Source organism: Zeus faber, assembly GCF_960531495.2.
Source record: "Zeus faber genome assembly, chromosome: 5".
In the NCBI taxonomy this organism is placed as follows: Eukaryota; Metazoa; Chordata; class Actinopteri; order Zeiformes; family Zeidae; genus Zeus; species Zeus faber.
Window position 1 is genome coordinate 26027338 of NC_137192.1, and position 27171 is coordinate 26054508.

General features: G+C 45.1%; 1 protein-coding gene across 1 annotated transcript in view; it reads left to right on the forward strand.

The window, feature by feature from the left end:
* Positions 1-27171, forward strand: part of pcbp4 (poly(rC) binding protein 4) — a gene marked incomplete at both ends in the record, with an annotated part of 54752 nt that overhangs the window by 17931 nt on the left and 9650 nt on the right. The window contains 6 exons of the mRNA XM_080000716.1: positions 8803-8934; positions 11190-11318; positions 13191-13265; positions 17089-17160; positions 25952-25993; positions 26219-26297. Of these exons, the coding sequence (XP_079856842.1) occupies positions 8803-8934; positions 11190-11318; positions 13191-13265; positions 17089-17160; positions 25952-25993; positions 26219-26297 (529 nt within the window). The remainder of the gene's footprint in view (positions 1-8802; positions 8935-11189; positions 11319-13190; positions 13266-17088; positions 17161-25951; positions 25994-26218; positions 26298-27171) is intronic.

Sequence of the window (27171 nt, forward strand, 5' to 3'; positions counted from 1 at the left end):
CGTGTTCTCATTTTGGGTTTTATTTTGATACACATAATAAATAAGATTGGAAAATAAGTGAATTTTTCCCAAGCCACACACCTGGGACTCGAGTGTCCAGTTCAGTTCAAAATAAACCTCCACCACCTCCATTCCCTCTAAGGCCCACACACACACACACACACACACACACACACACACACACACACACACACACACACACACACACACACACACACACACATACACACACACGCACACAAACACATAAATACAAACTCCATACTAACTCACACACACAGACAAACATACACACACACACACACACACACACACACACACACACACACACACACACACAGACGAACATATTCACATATACACACACATACACAAATATGCACACAAACACATAAATACAAACTCCATACTAACTCACACACACAGACGAACATACACACACACACACACACACACACACAAACAAACAAAAACACATGCACACACATACGAACACACACAAACACACACACAGATAAACACACACAGACAAACACATACACACACAGACTAACACACACATACACACACACACACATTCACGAATATGCACACAGACAAACAAACAAACACACACTCCATACTAACACACAGACACAGACGAACACGCACATATTCAAACACACACGCAATCATACATATGAATATGCAGTCCGTACTAACACACACACACACACACACACACACACACACACTCCATACCAACACATACACACATACAGACACGCACACAGGCACACTCCAAACAAATGCACTTCAAACCCAAACACAGATGCGATCAGCACAAAAATGAATTCAAGCACAGAATCACATGCACACACGCACGCACGCACGCACACATACACAGGAGCATGCACACACAGCTTGAAATTTATATTTCAAAGAAAAGGAGAAAATAAATATCACAGCAATCTCACAAAAGTCACACACGACGTATCATAACGTAATAATACACGTGAGATCAATCATAAAACAAGGTCCAGCTCACATTCCATCTACAGAAACATAACCCTTCATATTATTTTAGTCATATATATTTTTGTCAACGTGTGAAGAAGTTGCAGCCGTCCATTACGGTCAAGTCTCTCATCTGGATCACCCCGCTCCCCCCAGACACCCACCATCGCTATTTCCATTTCAAACTCACGTCACGCACTGATCCAGCAATTAAAGAGAGAAGGAGGGAGAGAGGCAGGGAGGGTGGGAGGGAGAGAGATGGAGGGAGAGAGGCAGGGAGGGTGGGAGGGAGAGAGGCAGGGAGGGTGGGAGGGAGAGAGATGGAGGGAGAGAGGCAGGGAGGGTGGGAGGGAGAGAGGCAGGGAGGGTGGGAGGGAGAGAGATGGAGGGAGAGAGGCAGGGAGGGTGGGAGGGAGCGAGATGGAGGGAGAGAGGCAGGGAGGGTGGGAGGGAGAGAGGCAGGGAGGGTGGGAGGGAGAGAGATGGAGGGAGAGAGGCAGGGAGGGTGGGAGGGAGAGAGATGGAGGGAGAGAGGCAGGGAGGGTGGAATGAGCGTGGCGAGGGAGGAGAGGGTGGACAAGGTGAGTGAAAGGGCTGGAGGAGATTTAGGAGAGCAAAAGATAGAGCGATAGAGTCGGAGAGAGACGGGGGGGGGAAAGAAAAATGAGGGGAGGGAGGGAGGGCATGGGGGAATGAAAAGGAAGAGAGTTGGAGGTGCGGGGCGGGTTGACAGACATAGGAAGGGAGAGAAACGTGAGAGGCGGGCGACGGCTGGGTCGAGATTTAATAAGACTGAAAGGTGGAGGAGGGGATTGGGGGGGGGGGTTGAGGGGGCGGGAGCGATAGAATTAATAGAGTGAGAGACGGTGAAGGGGTGAAGCTCTTCCCTCAACTAATGCACGATAATGAACTGCAGCTTTGGGCTGGTGTAGAGCCACCAGGAGGAGAGAGAGAAGGAAGAAAGAGGGGAGGAAGGTGGGAGAAGGGAGAGGGAATAAAGAAAGAAGGAAGAAAGGAGAGGAGAGAGGGACGAAAGCATCGAGGGAGAAGGGCGAAGAGAGAAGGAAGAAAGAAGGGGGAAAGGGAAGAAAGAAAGGAGAGGAGAGATGGAAAAAGGAGGGGGGAGAGGGGAGAAGGAAGGCAAAAGGGGGGAAGAAGGAAGAAAAAGGGGAGCAAGGAGAGAGGAGGAAGGGAGCATGTTGGAAAGGAAAGAAGGGACGCAGGGAGGAAGGAAGAAAGAAGGGAGGAAGATTGGAGAGGAGAGAAGGAAAAAAGAATGAAGGGGGAAAAGGAAGAAAGACGGGAGAGGAGAGTAGGAAGAAAGAAGGGAGAGAAACAAGGAAGAAGGGAGGGAGAGGGAATTCAGAAAGAAGGAAGGACGGAGAGGAGAGAAGGAAGGGGAAAGGGAGGAAGAAGGGAGAAAGGAGCGAGAGAAGAGTGAATGAATGAAGAAGGGAGGAAGGAGGTGAAGATTGGCTGACAGCAGAAAGACCGGACGAGCGCTCGTGAATAACCTTTCACGCCATTTTCCACCGACAGCTTCCAGCCTCAAATCTGGTTCTTTAGAGGAGGAGGAGGATGGAGGGATGAACGGAGGGATGAACGGAGGACTGACGTAGTCGTCTCTGTGAGACGGCATTTGAATAGCGCAGGGTCGTGGAAAACCTCCCCGCCTCAAAAATATTTTTGGACGCTACGAATCTGCTTTGTTTACCGCTGGTTTCCATGGTGATGCTCGATTGAGAACCCCTTTTCCCTCCGAGTGGAAAGTTCACCGGGGGGTAAAATTAAAGTGCCATTGCGGGAGGAGACCTTCAATCTGCAGCCAATTTGTTACGGAATGTTCCCAATTCTTATGGTTGATACCGTGTTTTCCACCTCGCACGGATACAAAGCTCACGTTGTCACTTCAGGCTTAACAGATACAGTATACATGGTGGACGGACGGACGGATGGACGGACAGATAGACGGACGGATAGATGGATAGATAGATAGATAGATGGATAGATAGATAGATAGATAGATAGATAGATAGATAGATAGATAGATAGATAGATAGATAGATAGATAGATAGATAGATAGATAGATAGATAGATAGATAGATAGATAGATAGATCCCAATCAAGTAGAAAACTATCGGCCGGTCTCTCTCCTCCCATTCCTTTCCAAAACCTTAGAGAGGGCGGTCTCTAGACAGGTAACAGAATACCTGTCAACAAACAACCTTCTCAATCCACTTCAATCTGGCTTCAAAAGTGGTCACTCCACCAAAACAGCCCTGTTGTCTGTGACAGAGGCCTTAAAAACTGCTAGAGCTGCTGCCAGATCCTCGGTTCTCATTCTGCTAGACTTATCAGCTGCTTTTGACACTGTCAATCACAGCATACTCCTGTCCATACTCTCAAGTATGGGCATAACGGACAGTGCACTTTCCTGGTTTGAATCTTACCTTACTGGGCGCTCGTTCAGTGTGACATGGCGAGGCCAGCTGTCTGTGCCTCACAACCTCACCACAGGGGTGCCCCAAGGCTCGGTGCTGGGACCCCTCCTCTTTGCCATATACACCACCTCACTGGGCCCGATCATTCGCTCACATGGCTTTTCATATCACTGCTATGCGGATGATACTCAACTCTATCTGTCCTTCCCGCCCGACGACCCCACTGTCTCGACGCGGATCTCGGATTGTCTCGCTGACATATCCACATGGATGAAGGATTATCACCTTCAACTAAATCTGGCGAAAACGGAACAGCTGGTCTTCCCGGCCAAACAAGGTATTTATCACAACATTGATATGAAAATCGACTCTCTATCTCTTGTTCCTACCAAGGCTGCAAGGAATCTAGGTGTCATTATTGATGACCAACTGACATTCTCAGACCATGTTGCCGCCGTCTCCTGGTCCTGCCGCTTCGCACTACTCAACATCCGAAAAGTCAGGCCGTACCTGACCCAATATGCCACTCAACTGCTGGTACAAACCTTGGTGATGTCCCGGCTCGACTACTGCAACGCCCTCTTAACAGGCTTGCCGGCCTGTGCGGTGAAGCCACTACAGATGATACAGAATGCCACTACAGATGATACAGAGTTCAAGTCTCTGATGCTGGCCTACAGAGTGATTGCTGGGAATGCTCCCGCCTACTTAAATGCTCTTGTAAGAGCACATGTTGCCCCCCGGATGCTGCGCTCGTCAAATGAGCGTCGCCTGGCTCTGCCGGCCGTACAGCCACGGCAATCCAGGCTATTCTCATTTGTAGTTCCACGTTGGTGGAACGAGCTGCCAAAAATGACCAGAGCAGGGACCTCCCTCTCTGCCTTTAAGAAGCACTTGAAGACCCAGCTCTTCAGTGAGTACCTCCTGTCCTAACCTACAATTACTTAGCACTACCTAGCAGTATTTATTGTTACACTAATGTTGTTGTTACACTAATCTCTGTCGCAATGTAGCTTGAATGTTATTCTCCCTTGTAAGTCGCTTTGGATAAAAGTGTCTGCTAAATGACTAAATGTAAATGTAAATGTAAATAGATAGATATGTATTGCAAAAACAATGATGAAAAATACACCAGACCACTTGTTATGACACCCAGCAAAGCCCAATGCATTTATAAACATACAGACACGGGGGCCGTCCATTTATCTAAAAACCCAGCCAGTCTCTCTTTAAATGACAATGAGAGAGATTTAAAAAATGATTTACATGTTTTCATTGGATATCTCCAACCATATGCATCAATTAAAATCTATTCAACATCCAAAACAAACTAGAAACCCCCACTAAAAAAGTAAAAACATAAAAAATTAAATAAAAAAAACAAAAACAACAAGAGAAAACAACAAACACATAAATGTTGAGCACATGATTATGCGTCTAATTTAAAAATGGGGCGAAATAAAAGATGGATGACATTGGAGCAGCACCACTGTTGTGTGAACTCATCCAGGCTGTTGATCAGTTTGTGGAACCTGTCGTCCCCCCAGACCCGGGCCCTCACTCGAGCTACAAAGAGGACAGCTGCTCCCGGGTCACATCTGCTCCCCACCATCGTCTTTCTACTCCTGTAGATGGACAGCTTTGCTATCCCCTGCAAGAAATTCAGCAGTTTCCATTTAGCAGCAGTTGTTCTTTTAACCCACACCAGAAATGAAAGCTAAATTGGACCATTTCGCATTAAAAGCAACAAACAATTATTTTAAAATGATAAGTAAACGTTTTAGTCTCCGACATTCGATGTAACAGTGAAAAAAAGTTTCTGTTGAGTCATAGAAAGGAAAGTGTTTTGGGGCCGTTGAGTTCAGAACAAGGACAGAAGAGTTGACTCCTAGAGAGCGGTGTAATATTCTCCCCTGGAGATCACCTGCCCTCTTGTTTAAAGGAGCTTTGTACAAGACACTGTTCTTCATCCCCAGGTGCTCTCTCCACACTGTGCCCCTCCTTCCATTTGGGTTATTTTTATAAGATTTTGACACAGTGTTTGTAAAGTATTTTGCCCTTCACCATGTACAAATGTATTTCCTTTGTCGTTTTAAAACCACCTACTGTCAATTTAAAACCATCCCAAACAGGATTAAAACCAAGTTCTGGAAAAGGGTCATTTTTGTTGGGAAGTTCTATTCTGTTGCCGTAGTCCCTCAGCATCTCCAGCTCCTCCTCTGAAAGTCCAGAATCCACATGTTTAGAATGTCCCTCGTGTGCCGTGTGGATCTGAGGTTTAGCAGCTGAGCTGCTGCCTGGGTGTTGTGGAGTCCTGCTCCTGCTGCATCCGTCATGTGGCGTAGCGGCTATCACTCCTTCCCAGTTTCTCTTCATTGTCTGTTGATCTCAAAGATAAACTCCTAAATATTTGAATCTAGTCCTACTTCAGCTCCCAATTTACTTTTGCAACAGAAATAGTTGTACAGGGGATGGTAGCTCAGGCGGTAGAGCTGGTGGTCTAGTGCTCTAAAGGTTGCTGGTTCGATCCCAGGCTCCTCCTGCTAGCATGCTGTAGTGTCCTTGAGCAAGACACTTAACCCCTAATTGCTCCAGATGGCTGCGTCCGTCGGTGTTTGAACAATTGTAAGTCGCTTTGGATAAAAGCGTCTGCTAAATGTAATTAATAATCTTTAGTTTTTAATTAATAATCTTTTGCTATCTCCACCAGTTTTACAATGTCCTCAATGATATTGTCAGCGTAGGCCGATAAACATATGTGACCCACCGCGGATTTTTGGTACATTTGGTGCCTTTTGACTTCTTTTGAGCAAATTCTCCCGTGAATGCCGTCCCAGCGCATGTAGCTTTGGTCTCAGCTTTGCTCCATAACGTACTGTATCTCATTCTTACTGGTGCTCGGACCCTCCTCCCAGTTTTCTTTAATTAGGTCTCGCACGCCCCGGGGTCTCCTGCCGAAACGGAGCTCAAACGGAGAAAATCCCACTGAGGCCTAGGGGGACCTCCCGCACCCCAAACAACAGGGGGATAATTGTCCCAATTACGGCTATCGTCGTGAATGAACTTCATATTTTTAAACGTTTTATTAAAGCGCTCTACTCCACTACTCCAGACATGGTAAACTCTGGTCCGAATTGAGCAGACGCCCAATAACTAAAGTTCCTAAAGTGTACTAAAGTGTACGTGACATAAGGGAAGTGCCCCGCTCGGTCAGGATTTCCTTCGGAATCCCGACTCGGGGGATGACCTGAAACGGCGCCTGCGCCACACTTTTGGCCGTAATACTCCGCAGGGGCGCTGCTTCGGGGCACCGGGTTGCATAATCCAGTAGGACTAACGCAAAACGATACCCGCGGGCACTGCGGTCCAACGGCCCAATAACGGGCCCCCCCAACCGGGGTCTGGTCCTCCGGCCGGCCCCCGGCTGGCGGCGGCGGGCCGGCTGTGCGTTGCGGTGTGCTTGCGCCACTCCTCGCCACTTGAGAGAGGCGACACGGAAACGAACGCTTCGTTCACTGTGACGCCCCGTTCCACCACCGTGTTCGCCCTCTGTACGGATTGTATCGCTGTATCGACATCGTTGCGGTAGAATAGGCCGGAATAGAGCAGAGAAGAGCAGATGAGAGTAGAGCAGAGCAGAATATAGCAGAGTATAATAGAGCAGAGTAGAGCGGAGCAGAGAAGAGTAGACGAGAGGAGAGTAGAGTAGAGTAGAGTAGAGTAGAGCGGAATAGAGCAGGATGGAGCTGAATAGAACAGAGTATAATAGAGCAGAGTAGAGCGGAGCAGATTAAAGTAGACGAGAGTAGAGAAGTGCAGAATAGAGCTGAATAGAGAAGAGCCAAGTAGAGCAAAATTGAGCAGAGTACAGCAGAGCAGAGCGGAGAAGAGCAGCAAATTAACACCCACAACACCGATCGGCGACTGCAGATGACTCGATAATACCCTTGCATATCAATATATTAGCGATTAGACACAGGCACAAAAGCACTCGAATCAGAAGGTGTGTTTACGTACTTCCACCCTGGTTCACAATGACTCCCAATTTCCGTGCATTACAAAGTCAAATATATATATAATAAGTTCTACTACTCCTGTGAAAGTGCCATTATTTGCAAAATGTTGTGCCTTATTACAAGCAAAAGTGATCGATGAAATGAACCGCTCAAGTTTAATAAATGGTTCTATATTCCAGAAATACTATGAGCTATTATTTTAAATCCTGTGACAGCCTTTGAAAAGCACAAAGTAGTGAACAAGAGCAGCGTTCAGAATAAAGAGCAGCCTCTTTGTTCTGTACCTAACATTTGAGCCCAAACTCAAATTGTTCAATAGATTAACAGCGACAATTAAAATGACTTGAACTCTAAATATTCAAGTTTCAATTATCTGCTTAACTCGACTTCATTTTCATCTTTATACACTTCAGCAGAACAGAGAATAAATCCACAGTGAGAGCCAGTTAGACATCAGGACAGTGGTCACAAGGTTGACTCGGTGTTGACTTTCCGCATTCTGCAACCTGATTACAACTTACAACCTTAACTTACAACTTATTCCTACACCGGGGGACGCGGCCGCTTAGGGATCAAGTGTCTCGCTAAAGGAGACTTAAGCCTGCTGCCAGGAGGAGCCGGGGATCGAACCGGTGAAGGTAGGGAGCTCGGCTTCATCCAGCTGCGGGGAGAAGGTTGAAAGTTGAGCGGATTTCAACTTTATGCAAATGAGCAGCACCAGATGACAGCCAATAGGAGGGTAGATACACTCTCAGTTGCACTGATCCTTGGAAAATCGGCGCGTAATTGTTCATGATTAGGATTTTTTTTGTTTCATGAAAAACGTCCCTTAGACTATTGATAAAATAAAGAACAAGTCATTTTATGTTTCTCCAATAAGGACAATTCTGTATTTTCAGGGGCGGGTGGCAAGACGAGTTACATAGTTTTTTTCAAGAGGTCATTTATTTTGTAAGTTGCTATTTTGCTAACAGCTCCACCATTTTACTAGCACACGGCACCATCTATCTATGTAATGTATATTAAATATGGAAAGGGCGAGAGGTTTCAAATGTTTGGCGCGCCCACAACAGCCGGTCAATTTTTGAGCCGAGACGCCCACAAAAGCCCTGCGACGAGACGAGAGCTGCTTGGCTTCACGCTGCCGCACCGGGCATCACTAGACGACCCGCTCAACTTCCCGAGCCACTGCCCAGAGAAATAGCATTTAGAATAAATATTTACAGTTGAGGCGCAGGGTCCTTAAAAACTTAAAAACTTACATAAGTTAGAGTATAATTAATAATAATAGCTTATTAATTAATGATAGCTTGAATTGACGATTTCCTTCTGTCCCCTCTCTCCCCAGGACCTGATGGCCTTAGTGGCCAACGGCACGGTGACCAGCAAGCCCCCGGTCTCGCTGCGACTGGTCATCCCGGCCTCCCAGTGCGGCTCGCTGATCGGGAAGGGGGGCTCCAAGATCAAGGAGATCAGAGAGGTGAGCGAGCCCATCCGTCCCGTACCCCGTCTCAGGCTTAGGACGCTGGGGAGTCCTCCAGGTCTAGAAGTCAAGATACTCTATCCTGAATATGGAAAACTAAGCTACTGCACTGTACGTGGGCTGCCCTCTTTGCTCTGTCAAGGCACTCAGCATGGGAAAATTGCGCAAATAGAGCTACGATTTAAGAATTTAAGAAAAAAAATATAGACTGTGATTTCCAGTCATTTTATCCAGCCGACAATATGATATTACCTATGATAGTCATTTAGTATAGTATATTATACAGTAGTATAGTATATTTGTTTATATACTAAAACTGATAATTACGTAACATAATTATCAGTTTTAGTCTGAATCTGAATGTTTGAACCTCATTGCCACCTCATTGTTATACCAAATTTTATTTATTAACAAAATGTCCTGAAGAAGCTCAATACGTAAAAAAAGACACATGGTCTTCAAAGCTGCGAGTACCTAAAGGTTATTACTCAGCACTCGTACTCCAAAAACTAATGGTCCATCAGTAATAATAATAATAATAACTGGGATTTATATAGTGCCTTTCAGGAACCCAAGGACACTTAACAATGGAAAAACAAAAAAAAAAAAAAAAAAAACAAACAAGACAGGGTAGAAAATCAAAAAAAAGATAAATAACAGATAAAGAAAGCAAAAAGGGTCAGGGGCAGGAGGCCTCTTCGAAGAGGTAGGTTTTGAGCAGGCTTCTGAAGGAGGCCAGGGACGGAGCGTTCCGAATGTCAGTGGGGAGAGAGGGTGGAGGGGCTTCCAGAGGGTGGGGGCCGCCACACTGAAGGCTCCGTCCCCGAAGGGTTCGAAGCCTCATGCGGGGGGCGGAGAGCAACACCCGGGTCCGAGGACCGCGGCGTCTGGGACGGAGCGTAGGGGTGGAGGAGGTCAGCTAGGTACTGCGGGGCGTAGGGGTGGAGGACGTCAGCTAGGTTCTGCGGGGCGTAGGGGTGGAGGGATTTGTAGGTTGAAAGTAGGGTCTTATAGGAGATACGGGGATTTGACAGGGAGCCAGTGGAGGTGGATGAGGGTGGGGGTGATGTGCTGCCAGGGCTCGGTGCGGGTGAGAACAAACTGGAGCCTGTCCAGGGCTTTGCTTGGAACCCCGGGCAGGACTCCACTGCAGGAGTCCGGACGGGAGGTGATGAAAGCGTGGATTAGTGTTTCAGCCACGGGCTCTGACAGTGATGGGCGGAGTCTGGGGGTGTTCTTGAGGTGGAGGAAGGCGGATTTGGTTATGGATTTGATGTGCGAGTGGAATGAAAGGGAGGAATCGAAGATGACGCCCAGGTTGCGTGCTTCGGGGGCTGGGGCAGATGGAGCAGCCGTCGACAACCAGGACGAGATCTCCAACCTTCCTGAGCAGTGCCTTGGGAGCCAGAACCATGAGTTCAGTTTTGTTGTTGTTGAGTTTAAGCATGTTTGGTCACATCCAGATTTTGATGTCGTCAGTACAGTACTATTCACAGGTGAGTTTCCATAACGACTTAAGATGAAATCAACATATTTTGCCACTTTTGGATCTTTCTCAGACTTGATTCAAAAGTGCGTTGAAAGCAGCCAACCTGACCGGATTGGCAGTTTGGATGCGTTGGATGCGCAGCAGTAAAATTCCAAACTGTTTTTGTGTCTTTGTGTACGTCCGTATTATTATGTATGTTATTGTGCTTGTGCCTCGATGCGCCCCTTTCCACGTGTCCGTCTTTATTATGCGAGTATGTTTTATTATATGAGTGCATGTGTGTATTCGGGATGTGCCGCTTGCAGTTGAAAAAATAAAAATAAAAACAGACCTCTCGTGCAAAAATAGGGAAAAGCTGCGCGGCTCTGCACAGCTGACGTGGCCGGTGGAGCTGCAGCAGTGGATTCGATAGGAGGCGTGGGCTTACTATAGACCGTGCCGCGCCTCTGGGCTGCGCCAGCGCGTCTGGTAGACTTCCAATATGATACCGTGATGCCGTGATACCGCAATTTACGTCTGGGTATTGAACCGTGGGGGGCGTACCGAACGGCTCGATAACATACCGCGTACCTTTGCATCCCTAGTGTGTATGCTTTATTTTTCTGTGTCATTGATTGATTGATTATATATAAATAATATAATGTGTGTGTGTGTGTGTGTGTGTGTGGTGTGTGTGTGTGTGTGTGTGTGTGTGTGTGTGTGTGTGTGTGTGTGTGTGTGTGTGTGTGTGTGTGTGTGTGTGTGTGTGTGTGTGTGTGCGCAGTCTACAGGCGCTCAGGTGCAGGTGGCCGGCGACCTCCTCCCAAACTCCACAGAGCGAGGAGTGACGATATCAGGAAGCCAAGACGCCATCATCCAGTGTGTGAAGCTCATCTGCACCGTCATCCTGGAGGTACACACACACTTCAGACATTGGGATTTAACAGGTTATGTAATAAAGGTATGAGGATACAGATGGTTAAGATTAGGTGTTAAGGTCGGAGGTTAGTGTCGGGGTTAGGTCCAAGGCGCTGCATGGGAAAACCACAAGATGGTTCCTAAAGTTCTAGCCATGACTCAATAGCAGGGATCAAGGGGATCAGATCATGAAACCTGAGCAGAATGACGGATTTTTTTGCTGAAGATTGGAGGGGCATTTGGCCATTGCAGGTATTTAAATGTATGTGTCTGTCCTTTTGCTTGCGTTTGAGTGACTAGCAGACACGTAAAGGTGCGAAGATAAATCAGAAGCACCGGGTAGAATGGAGACACCGAGGTAATTCATTCCGAGCTAATGGGCCTCATCACGCCCGACCTCCAACCTGCCAGCGCCGCCCCGAGATGCCATCATAGCGTCCTAATGAGACACACTCCACCTCCTCCGTTAATCTTCAAAAATGAAAACACCGGAATCCAGGATTCACGATTGCGCTCTAATTAATGACAGATCGCCGTCGTCCGGCTCACCTACGCGGTGGCGATTACGTACCGAATCAAAAGTGAAATCAAAGGCTCGGCGAGCTCATCGGTATTCCACGCAGCTGGCAGTGGGATGAGAAAGGGAGGGAGAGAAGGGGAAGAGAGATGAGAAACAAATGATGACCCGTGCTAAACTCATTCGCTTTAAACCCTGTCGTGCGCCTGTCGTGTGGTCCCGCTTTCCTGTAATCTTTACACATTCCTTTCATCCGTCTCCTTTTTTCGCCCCCGACGTCCCGTCATCGCCGGCGCCAGGGCGAAACGCCGGAGCCTGTTCCTCCGCTTTGTGCCGCCATTACCACCCATCCTTTAAAACGGCACAAAACCTCCCTCGTCGCGCCGCCAGCGTCTCCTCCGCGGCCGGCGAGACACAATGGATTGTTTATGCCGCCGCTGAGTTTATATGTACTCAGCCATAACCTTCTGCCAGGACCTGTGTAGCTTGCGAAGAAAGAGATAAAAGTTTCAAACCCGGTGTGGTTCTGTTCACGGCCACTAGTCGCTGCACGTCTACCGGTCACTGCTGAAGCCCGCTTCCTGCTTCTGCGAAGGGACAGAGCCCACGCGCGCGCCCCTCCCGAATCTCCACGAACTAAGTCGAACTAAGCCCATCGGCTACACCGTCCGACCTCATGTCGGGAGGCCGAGGCGGGAAAAAAAAACAAAAAAACAAAAAAACGGGAAAGAGAACGTGGCGGGTGGAGGTCTCGAAAAAACTCTATTTCGATTGCGTATCCAATGCAAACGGCCGGGCGAGCGTCTCGGATCCACACCCGCCCGCTCACGCGCAGAGGGGGGAAGCAGAGTCCAGCAAACTACGGCACCTTCTTACTGAGAGCTCGCTCTCTTTCCAACCCTCCAACCCTCCAACCCTCCACCGACCACCATAGAACCAAGGGTCAGCGGTGCCTCTGTTGGTTGACACCGGTGATTTTGCCGCGTCAGAGTTCCACCAATGTTGAACTCCACGGAAGAAAGAAAAAACTTCACTGCAACTTAGTTGGCTTCGGGGAGCGAAGTCAATGTAAATCGTCAGGGTTTCAGTTACATAACAGTAAATTGAACGCTGCTGTGACCCGAGGGCCTAAATCAGGACAAAGTGCCGTGTATTATGTGGTAATTATATTCCTTTCCTTCCCGGTTGTCACCTGAGCGGAATGGATCTCGTCTCAGTTATTCTCCCCTTCCTCGTGTTATCCTCAGCGAGCTTCATCGCCGGAGGAGTAGAGTCTGGCTCCCGACACGATGATTTTTCTTCTCCCGCCGTCCCTGAGCTAAATTCTCATGTTTCCTCTTTCCATCGCAGTCTCCTCCGAAGGGAGCGACCATTCCATATCGACCCACGCCCGCTCCGGGGACAGTGCTGCTTTCAGGAAACCAGGTAAAGGAATTCACGGATGATCACCTTCATGTACTCATTAGTCTGTGAGACAGAACTCCGAGGGGAGGAAGCCAAAGCAGACACATTTTTTTTTAAATCTCAGCCAATCTCGAGATGAGGACGTCCTTATGTTGTTCCTTTTCACAAATATTTATTTACTCTGTATTTATATTTATCTGTGTTTATTGTGCTTTTCACTAACACGTATCTAGCTTTTTTTTAATAGATTTACACCATATTTATGGACATCTAGGCCTTTTATTTTTCTTTAATTAAGCTTGACGAGGGAAATGTACAGTATATTGGTTTAAGGGTTTCATATTTGTATAAGGCAATTGATAATAATAATAATTCAAATTAGTATTTTTATATTCATGTAATATATCAATATTTACTCATTTGAATTATTATTATACTACATTATTTTACATATATATATAAAATTATAAATAATAATAATAATAATAATAATAATAATATATAAAATATATACTATATATATATAAAAATTCAGATTGAGACAATGAAGGATCAGGAACATTCCTCAACAAATCATTTTCAATTATTATTTCTCCTGAATTCTTGATCTTGAAATATTAGTCTTGAGCAACTCAAACCCAACATCCAATATTGATGTCTGCGCAACGCTAAATATAACAGTGACAATACATGAGGGTACCACCAGTCAGGAAGGGCTGAAATAACACCCCGAATATCAACTGATCAGGTGAAATGAACTGAGCCGGAAGAACAGATTGAGAGGGAGGTACGGTGGGAAGGAATTGGAGGGAGAGAGGTAGATGGGAGATAGACTGATGAATAATGGATGGATGGGTGGATGGATGGATGGATGCATGGATGGATGGATGGATGGATGGATGGATGGATGGATGGATGAAATATGGGATCTTCATCCCATAATGGACAGCTGGTGGGCGGCGGGGGGTGAATGATGGATAGATGAAGGGTGGATACAGTTAAAGAGTGAGTAACGGTGATGAGATAATGAATGGGTCGATAAATTTTTAATTGTGGGAGAATGCACTTGACGGTGGAATGCCACATGCTTAGAGAGAGACAAACATTTAATCACACAACACACACACACACACACACGCGCACAGCCATCACAACCATTTCCCTTGCAATATTCTGTTCACAATTATACGTATTGACTAAAGATAAGAATATATTTCACATGCTGCAAGAATAAAGAAATTAATTCGTACGGTCCTCATTTCCCCCCAATTCCATCTGTTTCGATTAGAGCTATTAACATCAAAGAAACATCTCTGAAAAAAATACCAATCTTAGGGAAATGAATTAAGTGCTCGGCCTTGGCTGGAACCAGAACACGAACGTATTAAAATGTCAACGGGCGTTTGCAGAGTTTTGCTTAAGCAATTGGAGTGCTGAGTATTTAATGAAATGTCCCATTAAATCAAGATTCACTGTAACTGCTGCAACATTATGAATAATGCATCAGACTGGACATGGAAACGCTGTCAGGGCGGTCCGGGAACCGAGCTGCCGTCGAGTCATTTGACGGCTTTAGTCGCCAGAGAGGAGAGTTTGTATTGGTCCTCGTAGCAGCGCGGCAAGGTGAGGCTGGAGGGTGAACTGCACACAGGGCAGAGCTGAAGCTGAAGCAGTGCCTGGCCTAAGGGCTCTGCGGCGGGGCCAATAGCTGCTACAGTAACAAGGGAAGTGTGAAGAGTGGCATCAATGACAATGTCTTTATGTCCGTAACCAATCCGTCAGCATCGTGGGGGAAGGATTCGCGGTGAAACGGAAAGTTTCAAGTACTTAAAAGGTGGTCCTGACCTCATTCTCAAAAGAGTTTTATTCCTTCTGTCCGTCTCTTCTCGCTTGTGTCACATCATCGGACTGAAAAATAAACAGCGTAAACAATGAGTGCGGCCCTTCTATTTTTCTCCCTAAGCCTGAGACGTGCTTCTACATCTGTGAGAAATATATAAAATAAGCCAAATTTATAAAGAAAATTGCCCAAGAATATTTTTCAGAAAATACAAAAAGTGGTTCTGTGCATAGGATTAGTAAAGTAAAACGATGCCATACTGCCATGTGGCTGGGGCTATGTGACACTATGGCTGCTAGGGTGGCTATGGGTATGAAATATAAGTATGGGTCTATATATATATATGTGTGTATACACACACAGTATACAGTATATATAATACAGGCTAACTGAATACAAATTAATTATAAATATGTCATTATTGTGACGATTATAATGTGTCAATGACATCGTAATGAGCACTATGTGGCCGCAACGATGGAGGTGCTCAACTGTTGCTTAAGACGTGTCAGCCACAACAGCCAGATTGGTTTCAACTCGACATTCTGACATCTTCCACGATCTCCGAAAGAGACAGGAACCTGTTTAATTGGGACGATGTAAATCACTAGACCCGGTTTAGCCCCCAATTACGTGCTTCCACTTTTTTTACACAACAAACTTACGGTTACAGCGCTGCACTCTTTATATATCCCTCTGTCCAGCCTTGTATGAAGTAAATTGATGTCTCAGAAAGTTTCTCGGGAGGGAAGTTTCTGTGCCTAATTGGTTGAAGGAATCTTGCTGCGCTCATACAGCTGCTGCAACGCATCAGAGCGCAGACGTGCCCGGGCTGCCGCTTGTTCAGTTTGGACCGGGGATGATTCTCACATCTCTGGCTCATGGAGGCCTCTGTGCTTGACTGTTGAGCCCATTAGCGCCTGTGGTAAGGCCTGAGAGTCTAGTCTGTAGTCTGGTGAATATCAACAAAATATCAGCAACGACTTGAAAAACCAAGAGAAATATACTATTTTCAAAAAAGAACTAAATATGTATGTTGTGAAAAAGAGGCTCATCCCACAAGAGCTCTCAAGTCGAGGAAGACCGGTTTCTCAGGTGATTGAAAACTGTTCCAGCAGTCGCAGCATTGACACAACCTCCAGTCAAGACTTGAACACACCCCACAGTCACCATTTTGACGCAGCCTACAGTCACAGTTTTCACTGTGTCAGTGAGTCAACTACACTCCATCACCCAACACTTGCAGCTTCGACACACCCGACAGTCGCAGCATTGACGGACCTACAGTCGCGGCTTCAACATGCCCAACAGTCACAGCTTTTACCCACCCTGCAGTCGCAGCTTTGACCCACCAAACAGTCGCAGCATTGACATACCTACAGTAACAGCTTCAACATACCCAACTGTCGCAGCTTTGACACACCTACAGTCGCGGCTTTGTCTCTGCAGTCACAGCTTTGACACGCCCTACAGTCACAGCTTTGACACGCCCTACCATTACAGCCTTGACACACAATACAGTCACAACCCTGACCACCCTACAGTCGCAGTTTTGACTGTTTCTGCGAGTCAACCTGTTTGACACCCTACAGTCGCAGTTTTGACACACCCTACAGCGTTCACCCTACAGCGTTCACCCTACAGCGTTCACCCTACTTCACCGTTTCAGCTTTTTGAGAGGCCGAACTCTGGGGATACGATGCTCAGCACTGACGGATTGGGATTGACAAGGGTCTAAGTCATAGCTGGGCGTTTGTCTGTTTTCAAAGTTATTTTGATAATTTGCCTCAAGGTGAATGAAAGAAAAAATATATATATTTGTTTTCTTCTATAAGGTCAGGTGACAGAATACGAATACTTGAGCCATACCTGTACATAAAATCAACAAAATGAAGGGTAGTTAAATTTGACAGCTTTTCTAATCCTATGTGTCCTATGTTTTGTTGCCCTAACTCTGGTGTTTACTTTTGCTTGTGCCCCCCCCCCCCCCCATGCTGGTGGAAGGTGTTCGAGGCGTCAGATTTCGGCTCTCACCCCTTGTTCTCCATGGCACAGGGAGCGGTAGACCTGCAACAAGTGAGTATGGCCTCCGGGGTCAAGGGGTCAAGCGGGACAGTGCTTCGGGAGAAACCTGAGAACGAGGACTTTGAGAGCTGAGCTTAACTTCCCATCCTTTACTACTGTGAAACCTCCTGTCGATTCTTGCACGTGTTGACCGATATAAATGATTTTCACGGATGGGGAAATTACTCAATAGGATGTTAAGAGAACCAACCGAGGCTGTTTATTGAAACTCAAAAACATATGAATGTCGTTGGAATCGCAGCAAAAATCTAAGATGGGAAACTATTGACATGTCGTCATTTACATGGCCTTGCTCAATACATTTAATGGAATTTAGGAAACAACTTTTTACTTGAGTATGTGTGGAATGCAAGTACTTTGTATATGTATCCTCACACAGCAACCCTTTTATTGAATATTGAGTAGCATTGCAGCCACACATCATTTGCTGAAGGAGAAATCCTCAGTCAAAAATTGAAAACGTTTGAAGGAAATTCTGAAGATCATGATGTTTGTAGGAGATCTCAACCCGAGAAGTGGGATAAAAACTGTCGCCCGTCCTGCCATCCAAAATGCAAAAACATGCAGTGGAAATGCTTGACCCAGGTTGGGTGAGGAAACATGCCCTGTAGGTATACGTATAACGGCATTCTAGAGAGAAAGTGGCAGAGAGAGAGGGAGAAGGAAGAAAGAAAGGAAAAAGAGTGATATAGAGGCAAGAAGGGACACAGAAGTTGAAAGAGAAGTAATGGTTGGAGGGTTTGGTGCCAACTGGAAACAAAAATAGTTCTTTGTGGACCCACAGGCTTCCAAAGAAACATTATTTATTAAGAATCATTATTCTCCTCTGTACAGCAGGTCGTGTGGGAAGGAAGATAGAAAGAAGGAGAAGAAATACAAAGAAAGGCATAGGGACAGTAAAAGAGCTGAATTGCGCATTAGTCTTCTGTTAGGTACTTCCTATTCTGAGGGAAACCGGCTTTACTTCCCTTTGTTAGACGTACAAGCTGTTGAAAGCAGATAGCGGCGGCTATCACACCCTCCCAGCCACACGGCTCAACCTACCGGGGAGCAAACATCTGCTGAAAGACAATTAGCTTGCCTTTTTCCCATGTGATACTTAGAAGGTTGTAAAGCTAGAGGCCGGGCGAACCTCAAGGTGAAACATATTTTTATTTTTATTTTTTTTCTTCAAATATCAATATTCATTTTTCGAAAAAAATTGAAATTATCTTAAAAGAAGTGGACAAAATTTAGTTTATTTTCCAATGCATATATTATAATATTAAATCTGGAGATGTATTTCCCAAATTTGTTCAAAACATCAATCACAAACAAACAAACAATTTTTTTTTTTTTAATTGAGAGAATTAAATTAATTCATATTTTTGGAGATATGGAGTGTTGAAAATAAAGATTTTTTTTTCTCCCACATTGATTAAAACCAATAATAATTATGATTAAAAGGCCTTATAATTGATAATTTAAATTATTCATTTAACTAGTAATAATGTTTTAATTATATGTTTTCTAAATCAATTTACACTGTCCAATATACATGAGCTAATTTAACAGAGAGATTGTCCAAGACCGTTAGCCTACAGACAGTTCACTAATTGACAGTTTGCTATTGGTTAATTAACCAATCTATTGAGCGCCTGATTTAGCTGCTGAATGACTCGTCAGCCAGAACTTAACAACAGCCAGTCTGATGTTGCGACTGAATTAGCCACTCAAATAGATTGGCTTAGAGACACGGGAAGAAGCAGACACACTTATTGACCAAGTGAAGGAATGGATCCGATACAAATTGGGAAAAATTTACAGACAGTCTCGGCAGGATGCAAAACAACCAAAGAAACTGAGCCAACACACATGTGATTAATTACGTTGGCCCTGAGAGCTCAGTGCACTGCAACTTAAGAAAACACATGCACATAGACAAAACACAAGCAAATTACGATAAACACAACGGCATTAACAGAAAACACAAGTGTGTTAACAGAAAACACAAGTGTATTAACAGAAAACACAAACGCATTAACAGAAAACACAACACATTTACAGAAAACACAACCGCATCAACAGAAAACACAACTGCGTTAACAGAAAACAAAACCACATGAACAGAAAACACAACTGCATTAACAGAAAAAACAACTGCCTTAACAGAAAACACAAATCCATTAACATCAAACGCAACCGCATGAACAGAAAACACAACTCTATTAACAGAAAACACAACGGCATTAACAGAAAACAAAAACTCATTAACAGAAAACACAACCACATTAACAGATAACACAACCACATTAACAGAGAACTCAAATGCATTAGCAGTAAACACGACCGCATTAACAGATAAAACAAATGCATTAACAGAAAACACAACTGCGTTAACAGAAAACACAAACGCATAAACAGAGAATGCAACCACAATGAAACAAAACACTCCCGTATTAATGGATAACACAAATGCATTAACAGAAAACACAAATACATTAACAGAAAACACAACCAGAAGGGAGACACACGATTATGGAACATACTGATTTATCTGCAAAAAATATATTAATCCAAATATTTAGTGTCTGTAAATAAATATAAGAATTTATACAAGTAACAACCTGGAAGGTTGTTAAGGTGGATGTGTTTCCTGTTAATGTGGTTGTGTGTCCTGTTAAGGTAGTTGTGTTTCCTGTTAAGGCAGTAGTGTTTCCTTTTAATGCGGTTGCGTTTCCTGTTAATGCAGTTGTGTTTCCTGTTAATGCGCTTGTATTTTCCGTTAGTGTGGTTGTATTTTCTGTGGGCGCGTTTGTGTTTTACTTTAACGCGTTTGTGTTTCCTGTTAATGCGGTTGTGTCTTTTTCCAATTTGCTTGGGTTTTGTCTGTTTGCATGTGTTTTCTTAAGTTGCAGGGCTTTGAGCATTTAAGGCCACTGTAATTAATGGCACGGGCACGCAGGCAGGCAGGCATGTAGACAGGCAGACAGACAGACAGGCAGACAGACAGACAGACAGACAGACAGACAGACAGACAGACAGACGGACAAGCTTAGACTTTCCGATACAAACAAACAACAAACAAACAGAGTGCGAAATAAGCGCCAAGCATGCGTAAAACAACAGAATGTAGAGAATAAACACTTTGCTCCATCACACTGGCAGCTCAGCTTGTGTGTGTGTGTGTGTGTTGTGTGTGTGTGTGTGTGTGTGTGTGTGTGTGTGTGTGTGTGTGTGTGTGTGTGTGTGTGTGTGTGTGTGTGTGTGTGTGTGCGTGTGCGTGTGCGTGTGCGTGTGCGTGTGCGTGTGCGTGTGTGTGTGCTTGCCATTCTGTTTGGCAGGCTCAGGGCCTCAGGAGTGTCAGCTAAGACAACAGATACATTGGCTTATGGAAGCTGCACTGTGGTGGAGAGAGAGAGGAGAGAGAGCGCCTAGGTATGCTGTGAGAGAGGGGGAAGGAAGGGAGATGGGAAGAAGAACAGATAGAATGGGAGAAAACCTACGGTTGGAATGCAGGTGGGAAGAGACAGAAATATTGGATGAAAACAGAGTGTTTAGATAATTAATGCCGTCTGTAGTTATTGGTAATTATAGAAATTCCTTATAACCCATAATTCCAGCATGCAACCCGATATTGACGGGTCGCATGCTGTGTTTGATCAATGCAGGGCTGCAACGGGGTTCAGCTAGCCTAGCCACTGGGAAATTAGGGTGAATTACACCTTCCAGGATTTCAAAAACTGAGTTACTTAAAGGATTCAACTTTTGCATCTTTATGACGAGTGAAAACACAAACAAATACAAGATTGCAGTTTAATTTAATAAGTCATTATTGCCAACTTATTTAAACAAACTTTACTTATATTCTTCTTTTTTTTTACCTCATATTTATTTGTATTGATTGATTGATTGATTGATTGATTGATTGATTTATTTGAATTGAAATTGTCCTTTCAATTGGAATTGAATCTGTTGGGATGGACCAATACAGTTTTTTCAGTCCTGATACTGATTCTGAGTCAGAGCATTGATCTGAGCAGCAACTTTTCAGATCAGTAAAAATACTTTTACCTTTAGTTTGATGTCCTAAGTGCACAATAGCTGACATACAATCTATTTATTCCCCTTTATTCGAGATATCCGACATGTGACCTGTGTGAAGAAAAACCGTGTCGTTTCTTTTCCTGCAATATCTGAGGAAAGATATGACAGGAAAGAAATGGCACCTGATAGGACTCCGGATATCGGATGTTTGGTGTCGGAGAACTCGTCCGAAAAAGACGTCTTATTTTAGCTGCGATCTGACACCAGCATCTGCTCTCACGGCATAGTTTGCAAAGGTTACAGTTGTGACCAAGTGTGGTTTCCCTGTTCAAATAAACAAGCTCCATATTTGGGTTAAGATAATAATGTGTTTAAGGTGTTTACATGCGTTTGGAATAATACCGTCCCTGAAAAAGCCGAGTTTAAATGGCGAGCGGCGGCGTCAGGCTACTGACAGGAAGCCCTTTCTCCACCGTCCGTGGAAAACCTCCATCTACGATCTTCTCCGACACTTCCTTGATTATGTCCCCATTTAGGGTCGTGCGTCCATCCAAATATCTCACTATATTCGGCTCCTTCATGAAACGCGAGATCAAAATTAAAACAGCCTCACTTTCCCACCAAAAGTGCGCGTGTTTACCGGAGGTTGCCATGGTGACCATTGTTTATCTGTCAAAACAACTCTTTCCCTTTTGTCTTTAAGGTGTTTGCACACCAGGATAAATGGAATGATTGAGAAGAAATCCAGGTCTGTTCATCGGGTCGGGCTCGCGTTCATTTTGAGTTTAACTCGATTAAGATAAGGGGGGTTAGGTGTTTACATGAAAGTTGCAATGTTCCAAATGTTGCCTTAACCCGACCTTGATCGGCTTATTCAAGCGCATGTAAACGCACTGATACACAGTACAGAGTTTCCTCGAGAAAAGATTGGTGTCGGTCCACGCGTCCCGGAAGATTTCAATTTCCCGGACAAATGGGAGAAATTCTGGTCAAATCTGTCTTTTGAGCTTAAAAAACAATTGATCGGCAGGCAATGTGAACAATGAATTAATAAAGGCATGTGGATGTATAATGTATATATTTCTCAATATTTAAACTTTTAAAGCCATTTTAAAAATAAATAAATATTACGCATATTACTACTTGAGATCAAATAATTTCCGTTCGTGAACAATAACTAACAAGTGTAGCCGCTTTAATTAATATTTCACTCCAATAAAATTTTGATAAAATTCAAAACAAATAAATATGGCCAGTAGGTCTAAATAAGTGATAAAGTTTGTGGTGTTCTATGTCTCGTCGACATATTTTACAACACAAAGAATATTTACCGTCTGCTTTCGGTCGGAACTTAAATATTATTTTAAAAAAACGCCAAACTACGGATGTGTCCTTGTCAACATGACATCATCTTCCTGCTTCTCCTCTGAGTTCTGGATGCATCGCTCTGTCGCTGCTCCGTGTGGGTGTGGGTGTGGGTGTGTTGACAAGCGCAATCGGTCCACGGGGGAGGGGGCGGGGCTTATTCCTATATCGCCAAACGTGATTGGTGAGAGGTGCAAGGTCAGCTTTGGATCGTCCCATCTGGTTGGCTTTCCGTTGCAACTTGCCGAACGCGGAAATGAACAGATCTGCGGAGTTCTCTGTCGAAATGATCGAGTCTGTTTTATTTTGACACAGAGGGTGAAAATACGCCGATAATTATCGTTATTGTTTTACGGCCCAGCACTAATTCAAATTGTGCTGCGAGGGAATTATTTTCACGGGACATTTTGACCGGAGGGATTTAAATATGTCGGACTTGGAACAGATTTTCACAGTCAAAAAACGGTAATTACCGGATAACGGAAATTCTCATATGTTATGTAGTTGTGGTTCCTGGCACTAGGGCAGAGAGGCAACAGAGATCCATGTGCAGATGTAATCATATGCAAGGGTAAAATACATATATACTGTATACATATACATACATACTTTCCCAGAATGCATGTGATGTGCAGATCTTGGATAGAAAAAACAAATCTTTGCTGCAGAAAGAACAGCAACACATCACCCAGCTCATTTCACATTCATTCTATATTGGGCAATGTATGAATATGTATTATGTTTGAGGCTGCGCGCTCCGTTTCCTATGCTGCCACACTTCCACGCTCCCACAATGACATAAGGCTCCGCCCACTTCCACATATATACACACTGTCCCTCCGGTAGCCAGAGATCAAGGAGGTTTCGATCAGAACATCAAGGAGACCAAAGTCGACCAAGCCGACTCCATATTTCCATACCTGACTCGTCGTCGTGTTTGTAGTTCATGAAGTACAAGCCTGCCGCATCACAGATCTATGTTTTATTTAACCGCATTAACAAATATTTATGAGTGCTCTGCATCCTCTATGTGAGAGCCGACCAGTTGGATGGCAGTGACGCTCTGTTCTTTTCAAGCAGCCAAAGTATCTGGTGCCACACTATCTGGTATTTAGCAGGTTACATCTGCATATGATTTTACTACATCAAGGAGAAATAGACCGAGCAGGCAGTTGTTTGTCGGTATGTGTGTATCCGCGAGTCTGTGTGCACGTTTTTGTAGGTGTTTGTGTGTGAGTATGTGACACCAGCCATTTTCACCTCTCCTCCCTGCTCTTTCCTTTTCTCTCCTCTTCATCCCTCCTCATCTCCCTCTCTCTCTCTCTCTCTCTCTCTCTCTCTCTCTCTCTCCTGAATGAGCATTTAGGAGTCGAAAGTTGAACGCCGGCGGCAATGCGGTCTCTGCAGCGCTCGCAAAACACCAAACACTGTTATATAAGAAGGGATGAAGCCTGGGTATAGATGGATCCCCTCCCTCCCTCCCACAATCCTGTCCTCTGTCCAGCGCTCTCAGAACCGCCCAAGTACCGATGGAGCCTTCCGCTTGCTTTGATGTTGAGGTTTGGGATTTGGAAAAGGCCTCAGATTGCGTCAAAATAAGGATCTTTAGCAGATAACAGATGCACATTCGTCGGATGACGGAGGGCTGATAATGAGTTGAGTCACATTTTGCGTCACATTTTGCAGTTTGTCTTTAACTATCTCTGATCTATTGAAATCCACCCCTTTAGAGGGATTTAGAAGTTATGTGGAACGTCCATCTGCCGCCTGACGCTTCTTCTGAGCTTCTGGGCGAGGTGTTGCAGATCCACCTGCCACACGCCGCTCGAGTGGACTTTTCGGGGCCCTTTGGCGTAGAGACAACACACCCGTTTTATTGCAGAGAGTGGGCTAGGTGAAACAAGCCTGTAGCAGATGGAAAGCGTGTCATGACAAGGGCTCCTCACCTGTGTGTGTGTGTATGGGTGTGGGGACGGGGGCTTGACCCGGTGCTCGTTGATTGGTCTGACGAGCAACAGGCATATAGCCACCCTGGTACTGGGCCCACACCTAGACCGAAGACTGGTGTGGCTGCTCAAACCACACCATCCCCACACCACAGGAGGGTTGTATTTTTCCTTAACTCCATTGACGTCCATTGCTGTGACAAACCCACCGACTCTCAGTCCTCAGACCGAAGCAAGTGGAAACTTCCCCAAAAAAAACAGTCCATTGACCATGGGCACTCATTGATACCCCTCCTATCCATCAAGTCTCCCAGTTCCAGTACAGAGTGTGTGTCAGATGGGCCTCGTCAATGAAATCTCTGTATCTGTCTCAGTCCGTTGGAGCGCTGCTTTGCAGGAATTTGCGCAGCAGAACAACTTCTTCGTCACCAACAGGGCAAGACGATAAATCAAGCTCTTTCTGAATCCAGTCTGAAGAACAGCGAAAATGTGTTTTCCTCTGCTAAAATCCAACAGCGCACACTCCTGTTGGTGTTTCACTGCTGTTATAACGTCTATTTCTTCTAAAACTGATGCTGCGGATGCATCGGCACAATCATCATCGGGAGCCGTCGTCGTTGTTGTTCTGAAACGCGGCGCGCTCTCTACTGCGTCAACAACTAAGCCGCGAACAAAGCTACATAGCTCAGCTTTAGCAGCAGGAGGCCTACTTTGCGACGACTCATGAATGAATCTCACTTTGCCAATTTCTTGTCTCACCAGGGCCATATGGGGAGGCACTATCTGACGCTCCTTATAGTCGTTGGGGTTTTGTTTTGGGGGGCTGCCAGCTCTGTGAAGCGTATTGAATGGGTTGTTTGGTTGTCAGCCTGACGTCAACGGGACGGTTGCAGGAGTCATCAAATCACAGATCGACCATTTGAGCTTCCTGTGCCTTTATTTAACATGTAACTAATGGATGAAGGAACCCATGTATGTATGTATGTATGTATGTATGTATGTATGTCTGTCTGTCTGTCTGTCTGTCTGTATATATGTATGTACAGTATGTATGTGTGTATGTATGTACGTATGTACAGTATGCATGTACAGTATGTGTGTGTGTGTGTGTCCTTTGATTATCTCGACAAGCATCCGATCTACTTCCCACTTGGCGTCTATATTGCTGAGGACCCAAGGACGTGCTCTGTATAATTTGGTGCAATTTGGACACGCAACACATGTCCTTAATAAACGTTGAATAAACAACCAAACAGCGACTTCATCCAAAAGAGCAAAAAGCAAAACTTGGGTGTGTTTCTTCCCGTGAGACGGACAGTATTTCCCTGGTGTTTTTCACCATCGGTCACCGCGACTTTCACAAACAGACACTGCTCCAGTTTTAAAATCACACGTGGCAATTTGAAAGACTATCTGCTCTTTCTGACTGGTATCTCTTGTTTCAGACGTATGCGGTTCAGAGTCAGTATGGCATTCCACATTCAGAGGTGAGAACAGATCTTTTTTTTCTCAAAAACATTAGTGAAGATAAAGATGTTTTCTCTTCTGATTTTCGATGAGTAGAACAACATTTAATTTCATATGTAAATATTTTTGTTTATAACGATGCCGTCGACTCACATTTCTTCATTATTTTTTTTCTTTTCCTCGTCTCTCTCTCTCTCTCTCTCTATCCCCCCCCTCTCTCTTTCTCTATCCCTCTCCCTCTCTAGTTGGCCAAGCTTCACCAGTTGTCGATGCAGCAGCAGGGCCTGGCTCCTCTCAGCCAATCAGCGCCACAAGTTATGCCCGGTGTGGACTCTCTCACACACACACACACACACACACACACACACACACACACACACACACACACACACACACACACACACACACACGTGTTCTGTCTGTGTGTGTGTGTGTGTCTGGCTGTCTGGATGAAATTGGTACTTATTATACTGACTAAATTGTTTTATTTACAGCTTTATGAAAATTCAATCAATCTATTAACTCAGTAGTTAATGAACCAACATGTGACTGACTTGGCAGTAATATGCTTTTTTGTACCACGTGAAAGGAGCACAGACTGTGTGCACGTGAAGCGTATGCATTGAAGTGAGAGTCAATATGGAAATAGCCCTGTGTGTGTGTGTGTGTGTGTGTGTGTGTGTGTGTGTGTGTGTGTGTGTGTGTGTGTGTGTGTGTGTGTGTGTGTGTGTGTGTGTGTGTATGTGTGTGTGTGTATGTGTGTGTTTGCGCGTGCGTGCGTGTGCGCGTGCGTGCCTGCGTGTGTGTGTGTGTGTATTCATGGATTTGCAGGCCCAGGTCAAGGGAATCCATGCATTTGTATGTTTTTTTCCGCAGTGCTTGCATCTTGCGTGTCTGTTATGTCTCCTTGTGTGTGTGTGTGTGTGTGTTAGTGTGTGTGTGTGTGTGTGTGTGTGTGTGTGTGTGTGTGTGTGTGTGTGTGTGTGTGTGTGTGTGTGTTTGTGTGCATCGTGTGCATCGTGTGCACCCTCATCCCGGTCACGTGCACGTGTGTGTGTGTGTGTGTGTGTGTGTGTGTGTGTGTGTGTGTGTGTGTGTGCTAAGCCACGTGTGAAGGTGTCGGTACCTGTCACAGGGCAGAGCAGCCTGAGCCTCCATCAACACGTCACTTTAGAGTCACTTTGTTTTCCACCCGCTC